This window comes from Herpailurus yagouaroundi, unplaced genomic scaffold (assembly GCF_014898765.1).
Source record: "Herpailurus yagouaroundi ecotype Mexico unplaced genomic scaffold, PumYag 253, whole genome shotgun sequence".
NCBI classification, from domain to species: Eukaryota; Metazoa; Chordata; class Mammalia; order Carnivora; family Felidae; genus Herpailurus; species Herpailurus yagouaroundi.
This window is the reverse complement of record NW_024412470.1, coordinates 9,189,014-9,199,579: the sequence shown is the minus strand read 5'-3', so window position 1 is coordinate 9,199,579 and position 10,566 is coordinate 9,189,014. Positions and strand designations below refer to the sequence as shown.

At 48.6% G+C, this 10,566-nt stretch overlaps 1 protein-coding gene across 2 annotated transcripts in view; it reads left to right on the top strand.

The window, feature by feature from the left end:
• The window catches only part of RGS4 (regulator of G protein signaling 4), a 7,323-nt gene extending 671 nt beyond the window's left edge, over positions 1–6,652 (top strand). Inside the window, exons 2-5 of one of the 2 annotated variants that reach the window (XM_040460906.1) lie at positions 2,510–2,614; positions 2,902–2,963; positions 3,546–3,712; positions 4,154–6,652. In XM_040460906.1, the coding sequence (XP_040316840.1) occupies positions 2,510–2,614; positions 2,902–2,963; positions 3,546–3,712; positions 4,154–4,393 (574 nt within the window). In that variant the 3' untranslated portion in view covers positions 4,394–6,652. The remainder of the gene's footprint in view (positions 1–2,509; positions 2,615–2,901; positions 2,964–3,545; positions 3,713–4,153) is intronic. The other variant, XM_040460907.1, reaches the window with a different exon arrangement.
• The last annotated feature ends 3,914 nt before the right edge of the window (positions 6,653–10,566 follow it).

Below are 10,566 nucleotides of genomic sequence, written 5' to 3'. Positions count from 1 at the left end.
AGGTCTTGTTTAGGGAAAGATACCCCAGAATGAGGCTTGGCTCCAACATGGGCACACTGTGCTTTCTGTGTGGTGCTGCAGTATCTAACACTCTTTATGCTCTTATAAGCAAGTGTGACAATACAGTATAAGTTTCAATACTGGGTCCCCCTGCTCTCGCTGCCCGGTCCCCCAGCTCCTGAAATACCTTATGTGAATGGTGGTTGAAAAGTATTGATCCTAACAAATCGTTAAGGGTTCTGTAGAAGATCTCATCCTACTTTTGTCAATGTAGTATCAATATACTGTCTCTTGATTTAAATAAATAAATAAATAAATAAATAAATAAATAAATAAATAAAGCTACTTCATAGGTCCTTGTATGCCTTTGGCTTTTAAAAAGATAGAAATAAATGCTTTCAGAGAATGCTTGTATATTAGCCAGCTGAAGAAAAAGGCAGAACTGGTGCATATTACATTATTTCATCTTACAGTTAAAGGTAGAAAGTCAGTCTGTAGGTACACCATCCCCTTGTTTCCCTGCAAATACAAATCACCTTAAATTTCAGTTTAGAAGTATCCCAGAAAGCACAGTCTTCTGTGCAGTTCTTAGAAGTTTCCCTTTCGAATATTCAGGAGTGTGAAAGAATATTCTTTGTAAAAATACGCTTTCATGGCTGCTTTTACAATGAAGCACCTATGGAACGAATGCCCCTGACCTCCACCATTCCTATCCTGAGCTGAACGGAGCAAATCGTATAGAGCTACGGTTAGCTCATCTATAAAATTACCCTCACAAAATCCAGGACTGCCAGGAAAGAGTTACGCTCTGGGAAGGATTTTCGGGGACAGATGAAAGATCGCACGAGTCTGCCCGAGGAGCTAAGGGGAGGTAACCTCTGATCAGCAAGGTGGACGGCGCTTCCCCCTCCTCACTGGTCAACTGCAAGTTAAGTGGTCCAGCGCTTCGCCCTCGCATCGGTGCCTGAGACTGCAGGAGGGCATGAACTGCTCAAGGTCACACAGGCAGTGCGTGGCAGAGTGCAGATCGGATCCGGTTTCCTGACTCCAGTGACCTCTGAAGTCATGCCGGTTTTTCTGCTTATGGTTGCACTGTGTTGGAAGGACAGATGTCACCTACTTGCTAAGCCTACTTCCAACTCTTTATGAGACGACTTGCACTGATTAGTAACTCAGGTCTCACCCTGACCCAGCACACACAAAGGTGAAATCAGTTCTGTTTGGACCGAATCACGATGTATTTCTATCTTAGAATCACGTGAGCCTTCGTGATTATATATTGGTATCATTAAGGAGGATTTTTGCATCCCCTGGCCAATTGGAGAAGCAGAGGAGGGAAAAATGGGCTTGTAAAGAAGAGAAAATACCATTTTAGGGGCAGTCCACGAACATAATGGAATTCAAACTTTCTGGGGCAACATGCATAGAGAAGCCACTGATCCATCAGAAAGAAGCCTTCCTAAAATGGCTCTTTATCCTTGTGACTTTATTTCTCTCCCTCTCAGGAGGAGCATCTAGCCTCTCACTTCTTTTACAATGACATTTCTCTTTTAACACTAGGTCCTGGCTTTTATAATAAAAGAGATCCAAGCCAAAGAATAATTAACAGAGAGAGAAAGTCGAGCTTAAAAACTTATTAAAAGCTTCTTCTTTCTGAGTGAGTCATGCGCCCGGCGGTCCCCTCGCTACCTATCAAACAGGGACAAATAAACTGGAAGCTCGGCTCGAATGAGACAATCACTAGCTGCAGTGATGACTCTGGCTTGCTTCCCTTTATGGTTTTTAAGCCTCGGATGCCCTTTATCGTGTAAACGGCCTTGCAGTGTAGATACTAGACAGGAAAGCGGCAGCAGCCCCGGAGGATTGCTCTAGAAGCAAGCCCCGAAGGAGCTCAGGTTTCGCCAGAGCATCTGCGGTGGGCGGCGCGGCCCGCGCCCCGCCCGCGGGGCTGGGCGCCCCTCTGCGTGGTGTGTATCCCGCTGTGAGAATTGCGGAATTGCGCCGCCCACCTCGTGCAAGGCTGGGACCGCGCAGCCCTTTCCCCTCCGGAGGGGCTTCTGCAGGGCCCTCTGAGGCAGGTGCAAACAAGCGACCCCGGGCCAGAAGGTGGCGTGCCACATTTCACAGTTCCTGCTTGCTTTCTGAGGCCCACAGATCACCTGAAGAGCAGTCACGTTTTCAGCGTGTCTCTATGAGAGGCGCCAAAGTGTTCCATCGGTCAACACGACAGGCGTACAGAAGGGGCTCCTGGCGCCGACTGAGGGTCAGAACTCTGTCGCAGACAGAGCAGGCTGGGCCGTGACTCGAGCCCCGGGTTTTGTAGTGAGTCACGGGCAGAAACAGAAGTGGGATCTCGTTGTCCTGAGAGTTCACGCCCCCGTCACCCCCCATCTCCTAAATTAACCGCTCTCCTGTCCCTTTCCTAGTAATGGACTCTTTGAGCTCTGCCACGAGGGCATCTGGTAAAGCAGCTAATTGGCTTTATTCTTTCTCCTCTTCTTCCGTGCAGTGCAAAAGACATGAAACATCGGCTGGGTTTCCTGCTGCAGAAATCTGATTCCTGCGAACATAATTCTTCCCACAGCAAGAAGGACAAAGTGGTGGTTTGTCAGAGGTAAGAGAAAAGGCCTCGGGGAAAACGCATGGGGTATAAACTCTTTAATGTCAGAGATGTTCTATGAGGAAAGAAAGAAGGTATGGTCCTAGTGAAGCGAGATTTGCATTTGAAATTTCCAGGCATTTAGTGGAAAGACTGCCCTCCTCGGCAGCAGATTGCATCCTCAAGATGGAAAATAAAATATCTGCATTTTTCTCAGGATCTTAAATTTCTTGCCGTAGTTTTGTATCACAGCATTCAAAGTTATTATTATTTTTCTTTTTTTGTCTCTGTAATGTCTCCAGGGTGAGCCAAGAGGAAGTAAAAAAATGGGCTGAATCACTGGAAAACCTGATTAGCCATGAATGTAAGTCTGATGACTTTCTTCCCCCCGAGAATGAGGACACAAGCTCTCTAGATAGCCAAGTTGTCTCCCACTATATTTGATCTAATAGGAATTGCAGAAAGGGTGCGGTTTCCTCTGACTTCCAGACTCGGGGGAATCAGTCTGTTTAAAATTTTCCCGTGCCCTAGAGCATCGTGATACGTAATGAGAAGTTCGTACGGACCCCGTCTCTCTCACCACATGGAAAAAGGGTAGAGGGAAAAAATATGCCAAATATTGACGTTTCTTGCAGAGTCGACCTCAGTATCTCCTTCTCCAACTGACTTTGGCAATTGGTAGCTGCATGGGCATTTCAGAAACACCATTTTCTGGAATGAGACTTCACACCTTGAGCCAAGAGCACTAGGTATAACTGGGATCCAGTAGATATCAAACAGATTAGGGTTCCCTGACCCCAAGTGACGCCCCAGAAAGTGGGGAGAGAGGGGCCTGTTTGAAGTCTCCATGCTTTATTCTCTCAAGCACGTTGGCTTTTCCTGAAATATGCTGTCCAGGAGGCCGGTCAGTGTGGTGATGAGTGTGGGTCTCTCTCCCCCATCACAGGTGGGCTGGCGGCTTTCAAAGCTTTCTTGAAGTCTGAATACAGCGAGGAGAACATTGACTTCTGGATTAGCTGTGAAGAGTACAAGAAAATCAAATCGCCCTCCAAACTGAGTCCCAAGGCGAAAAAGATCTATAATGAATTCATCTCAGTCCAGGCCACTAAAGAGGTAGGTCTTCGTGGCAGAGGACTCCCTGGGTCTTGGTGAAATTGCCTACAAGTGGTATTGAATGGCATGGACCTTTAGATGACCTGAGTTAAAGGAAAAGATAGAGCCGTGGAAGAGGTCATTACGGTCTCGACCACCTCAAGTAAATCATCAAGAGAAAAAGCTCTTTTTTTTATCCGGGTGACTTGGATGACCTCCCTTCACGAGTGTTTTGATAAATCTCCCCGGTTTGTGAGAAAGAATGAGGGTCGTGCCCTGCCTGCCCAGAAGCAGATGAACCTTTTATAGTCTGTCACTCGCAGGTGCCAGGGTGGCGCGGAATGTTCTGTTTTTCCATTTCTGGGGTATGGAAGCCGCACACTCCTGATTCACTGCGAAGCATGCGGCCTCCCGTCCTCCCCAGGGCAGCGTGCCTAATACGTCCCGGCCTTCCCCCTGCAGGTAAACCTGGATTCTCGCACCAGGGAGGAGACAAGCCGGAACATGCTGGAGCCCACGATAACCTGCTTTGACGAGGCCCAGAAGAGGATTTTCAACCTGATGGAAAAGGATTCCTACCGCCGCTTCCTCAAGTCCCGGTTCTATCTTGATCTGGCCGACTCCTCCAGCGCTGGCTCAGAGAAGCAGAAAGGAGCCAAGAGCCCCGCAGACTGTCCTTCTCTGGTCCCCCAGTGCGCCTGACTGTCACACGGCCCCGGAGGCTGACGTACCAAGACTTCTGCCTGGAGAAGCCGAGGCCGACTATTGATCTGTATTGAGCACGAGGGCTTTTAACCCACCTTGTAGCTTAGCGTTCGTGCTGCCTGCCATGCGTGAGTCACTCCCATGTAAGAAGTAGATTTAGTGTTGGTGTTGCGGTGTCCCATCAGGGCAGGACCTCATTCCCGTCCGGTTTTCCCAGATTCCCTTGAGGGTGCCACGTGAGCAAGTACCCACATAATGGCTTTGTAGGGGTGGCTTTTCAAGGACGTGGAGCTCTCTCCTCCCAACGGCTTGACCTCAGGTGTGTTGGTTGGTACATTTCATGTGACATCCACAAGCACATGTATTCTGTTGGCACTTTCTCTAAACTCTAAGTGTTTATGAGGTTGACCTATTATGTGTATATGTGTGTGTGTAAATATATGTATGTAGGCACATATATTTACATTTATGCGTATACACATATTTACATATATACATATATTGGCACACACATACATACACATTCTATGTATATGTGTCTATGTATATTACATACATATTTCTGCAAGGAGAGATAGGAAAGACCCTAGGTGCTCATCACTGGAGTGGGTGCACATACTTATATGCACGTTCTGATCCCTGGCCTTTCATCCTGCAATCAAACAGGCAGACGGAACCAGCTGCCCCGCAGGCCAAGAAAGGCATGCTAATCTGGGGAAAGTTGATTCTGTAGAACTCCATAGATCTTGCTGGAGAAGCAGCCAAGGGACTTCATGCGTAGTTTACTCACGGAGAGCCTCCCAGATTGAACCGTATTGTAAGGAGCAAGTATCCTAAAGAGTCTTATGCCTGACTGCCGCAGTTCTGTCTTGGGCTGGTTCTTACTAACGGCACTTTCCAGCCCCTGAGCCGCTGGCTTCCCCTTCTTTGACTGGGTGCTTGGTGCATAATTGTTGGCAGGGTTGGTACAGAGTTGGGAGAGAAGATGTTTGAACTGAGGGAAGAAACGCAGGTGGGGCCTCGCCAGCTCTACCTGCTGGATGACACTGGCTGAGCGAGGGCACGGAACTTCGGAGTTAATAGTTTTCTCCTCGACTCTTTTTCCCTCTCCTGACCAAGGTGCTCTCCTCATTTTGTTTTTGCCTGAGGACTTCAGCCATCAGATGAGGCCCCTTTCTTCCCTGGGTGGCTGGTGGTTTCCCCACCACGGGTCCAGGCTCTGTGCCTGCACCTGGAAACCAGCAGGAGGGAAGGATTGTATTTTATAAAGGGATACATGTTTGCACAAACTGAAAAGCCCTTGTAAGTTTCTCTGTTGAGCGCAGGATCTTGTTCATTCCATTCTGAAACATCAGGGCTAACAGAGCCTGGGGGTATCTCCTTTTAGGCTCTGAAGACTAAATGAGAGAGAAAGGGGAAAGAGAGAGAGAGAGAGAGAAAGAGATCAATTGTTAGAACTACTGTTCGGAACTTTTCAAGGTACATGAAATACTTGAAAATTTCTCATTTATGTTATTTATGATGTTTTGTACAATGTTTTTATTACCGTATTGTTTTATAAATGGGGGTGCAGGATACCACCTGAATTATTCATGAATGGCCAGGAAGTAATTTTCTTCTCATTCTTGTAAAACCACAGCCTCCGAAGCACACACGCACGCCTGCATGCACAATACCGATTCCTCCAGCATAGACGACACACGTGAGCACCTTGTGGCTCCTAAGCCAACGGGCCGGGTCGCAGAATGAAGACACCCGAGTGTGTATATGCAGATGTCACTGTATCGAAGATCTAGGTTTTCTCATTTGAGCCCTTCTTGTCTCTCTGGCAGTCCTTGCTTTCAGTGTTCCTAGAGTCCTTCGTCCGTGTCCCTTTTCTCCCACAGTTTTGTCTCTGGTCGACTCCAGGATCCAAACGTGTAACTCCGTTGATCTTGCCCTATTTTAACGGTCATGACTTTCAGATTGTACCTGTGCTCCTGGACTGCTATCTCACACAGGTCCAGAAGGTCGTTCTGAATGAGAAGTAAATTATTTTATGTAATACAATTTCCAAGTGTGTTTTTCAGTTGTATTTTCCTCCCCCTTTATCACCGCTGGCCATGCTGAGCTTAACCCGCTCACAGCCCGTGGGCGGAATTCTCCCGTTTGCATGCCTGCTTTTATCATGTGCTTTTAAAGGCCTCAAAGCTGATGCTTCCGGTGAAACCCACGCATCTTAATAACAAGGGTAAATAAATGCTTCAGACAAAACCATGTGCTTGTAAACACATTAATGATCCACAGAGAAGCAGCAGGATAGGATGTAGGGTGATGATGGCAGAGGGCTCACATCCAGTCTTTGATTGCTCCCATGCCAACTCTGGAGAAGACAGTAGAAAGTAGATGTTGTCTGTTTGAAGCTCCTGCCGCTGCTCCGCCTACCCCTCATCACGGAGCCGGGGCCGTCTTGGCTCCAGGGACTTTGCTAAGAGACTTGGTGCCGCCCTTCCAGGTCCTCAGTAACTGTTCCAGAGATAGAGCCCATCTTTCAGAGCTCCTCGCCTTCTACCTCCGATTATCTGCCCGATGAGAGAAGGTGGGAGCGGAGGAGACTGACAAGGGTGGAGGGGAGCTGTGGATCCCTGAGGGACAGATTCCTGCCAAAACTGCTCAAAAAGCCCTCCCTCCCCCTTACAGATTCCCTCCCCTCGAAAAGAGGTGTAGACTGTTCACATTCACGGTCACGGGTACTATATCCATTATGTCATGAGACCCCCAGTTCCTGAACTGTACTTCTCCCGTTGTGAGGGTCAGCTGACGGGGTGTCGGGGGCCACGGATTTTCAACTATTTTGAGGAACAGATCCTTTTCAGGGGTCTGATGAAAATTATGCACCATCTCCTGAGAAAAACACACAGAGGGATCCGAACTTCTCAGAAATATTTAGAGGAAAGCTTTGCAACCTTGCCTCAAGACGCCCAGGGCTGCCCTTTTCTGTCTGCCATGTAGACGGGTCAGACTCGCCACAAGGGCCGGGTCGCTGCTCTTGGGTGTAGTGCCATCTACCAAGTGTGGTGGAAGAATTCAAGTCACTGCTGTTAGCAAACGTGAGCAGTGTCCTTTCCTTCAGCCTCTACCTTGTTCATCCTTTCTTTCTTCTTGATGGTCGGCCATGAAATAACACATATGTGCAAACTCTTGCTGACCGCCATCAAAGAGCACGTTTTAAAAAGCCACTCATTCTTGCTTGTTATGGGCCAGATACTGCCCTGAGCACTTTGCATAGGTAAATAATTTGATTCTCACTCCAACCCTAAGATACAGGTGCCAGTCACGGGCATGGCCTCTGTGAAACATCCACCACCTTTTGCCGAAGAGGAGACTACAGGGAATTATGTCCCTTGTCAAGGTCAAACTGCCATCAAGGAGCAAAGCTGAGATCTGACCTGAGTCCTCTTTGCCTCCAGAGAGCGTGGCAGAGACACGAAGCGCTCACCAGATGCCCACACGCCAAGGGATGAGCAGAGGGTCACTTTCAAGCCTACACGGCTGGGCGTAGGGCCAAGTGCATTTCTATCTCTCTCTTCTTCTCCTCTGGCAACCGTGGGGGATTATATGTTTCAGATTGTATAGCTGCGAGATGAAGGACCCCTTGACTCACTTCAGAATATCAGATGAAGGCCTCCTGGGTGGCTCAGTCAGTTGAGCGTCCGACTTCGGCTCAGGTCATGATCTCAGGATTTGTAAGTTCGAGCCCTGCGTCGGGCTCTGTGCTGACAGCGTGGAGCCTGCTTGGGATTCTCTGTCCTCTCTCCCCCTCTCTCAAAACTGAATAATTAAACTTAAAAAAAAAAAAAAGAGTATCGAAGGAACAAGGAAAGGTCCTTGCTGATTTGAGTCATTTATTTCCGAGGTTGTTGGTTGCCACGGCAGGGCATTGCTTATCCCGGGAAATACAGAGACTGTGTCCCTCATGATTCCGCCCTGTGGTACCTCCATGTGCTTGTCCTTTTATTGCGGGGGTGGGGGGGCAGGCACATAGGGACGGACTAGGAGACTCATTTATATGAATAGCAGTTTGCAAACTTGACTTTGGAGAAACTCCACGACTCATGTGCCCCAAGCTGCACTCTGGCACTCCATGTTAATAGTGCTTGAATGTTTAAGATTAGACATGAAATCATGGGAGGATAAAAGAGGGGGAAAGAGGAAAGAAGAAAGAAGCATTTAAAAGGCTGCCTCCGGGGCGCCTGGGTGGCTCAGTCGGTTGAGCGTCCAACTTCGGCTCAGGTCATGATCTCATGGTCCGTGAGTTCGAGCCACGTGTCAGGCTCTGTGCTGACAGCTCAGCTTAGATTCTGTGTCTCCCTCTCTCTCTCTGCCCCTTCCCCGCTCATGCTCTATCTCTCTCAAAAATAATAAACATTAAAAAATTAAAAAAAAAAAAAAAGCATGAGTTTACTTAGGCCAGTAGACTGCATGATGGCCACTCAACTGTTCATCATTAAAACCGTTTTTTTTTATGTTTATTTATTTTTGACAGAGAGGGAGAGACAGAGCATGAGTGGGAGGGGCAGAGAGAGAGAGAGAGAGGGAGACACAGAATCTGAAGCAGGTTCCAGGCTCCGAGCTGTCAGCACAGAGCCCGACGTGGGGCTCGAACCCACATACTGTGATATCATGACCTGAGCCAAAGTTGGACGCTTAACTGACTGAGCCACCCAGGTGCCCCAAAAAACTGTTTTGTTTTTTTTTTTAATGTTTATTTGTTTATTTTGAGAGAGAGATCTAGAGACTGTGAGTGGGGGAGAGGTAGAGAGAGGGAGACAGGGAATCCCAAGCAGTCTCTGTAGCTCTCCGTAAAGAGCCCAACGCAGCGTTCCGACTCACGAACCGCGAGATCATGACCTGAGCTGAAACCAAGAGTGGGACGCTTAACCAGCTGAGCCACCCGGGGAAACCTTCCAAACAAACGTTGCTTTAATATGCATTGCCTTCTAGATGTCACACAGAAAAATGACACGAGAAAGGAAGATAACTGGGTTTTGTCCTTTTTGTGCTGTAGAATCGAGGCACAGTTGAGTGAGGTGACTGGGGAAGAGCTCACCTAGGAACGGTGAGCAGTCTTTTCGATTTTGTGCCCAACGTGATCGTGGCCGAGCTGAGGCCAAGAACCACTGAATCTCTGAAGCACGTGGATGGAAGTCCGCTTGCCTGGCAACAGGACTGCGCTTCCAAAGCGGAGCAAAAACTGAATAGCGGTAGCGCCTCACATCGATGGCGTGCTTATTAATCGCCAAGTTTCTGTGGAATGCTTTCCGTGATCGAATCTCACCCTTGGACCTAAACTCCACAGTAGATGCGGTGATTGTTGCTCCGTTATGGGTGGAGAGAATGTGACACGGGCAAGTTCAGAAATGTACCCAGGATCATACGTCGAAAAAGTGACAGGGTGTGGGCCAAACCCAGCAAACCGCCTCCAGCATGAACACGTTTCAGTGCTCTAGTCAAGGAGAAGGGGAGAGGAGTGAAGAGAAGGAAGGACTCAACAGGCGAGGGGGGGGACTAACAGAGAGAAAGGGAAGTGGGCGGGAGAAGATGTAAAAAGATGCAAAGAGAAAGAAAAGGGAGGCGAGAAGGGACAGAAAACGTGAAAGGAAGGAACCTGATGGATGGAGCAGAAGAAACGAAAATAAGATGCATGTTGTAAGGCAGGACCCATTACCAAACCCTCGCCCGGGCCGGCATCCGGGTGGCTCCCTCCCCAGAGCGTCCTGTGCCCTGTCTGAGCTGGGGCAGGTGGAGGTTCTCTCTGGGACTGGGGAAAAGGGGTTTGGGAAGCAGGAGATAAACGCCGGGTCAGCTTCCTCTCTAAGAATTACTTTCCTGTTTCCTCTTTCTCTTTCTAAATTTCCCAGACCCAGAGCAAGTCTTAAGAAAAAAAACCCCAAACCCTGAAGGAAGGGTTGAAAAGGATAGAAAAACAGCTCCACTCTCTTCTGGCTCCAGCACACCCCTGCTTTGGGGTGACCTTGCACAGGGACCACACATCATTTAGCCTTAAGGGTCACACAGCGACAGGAGCCCCGACGGAAACAGGCCTTTGGCTCATGGTCCCGGTCCCCTGGCTCCTGCCTCCCCCTCTGGGAAGGAAGCCGACGATGACCGCCGGGTCTAGGTTAAAGGCA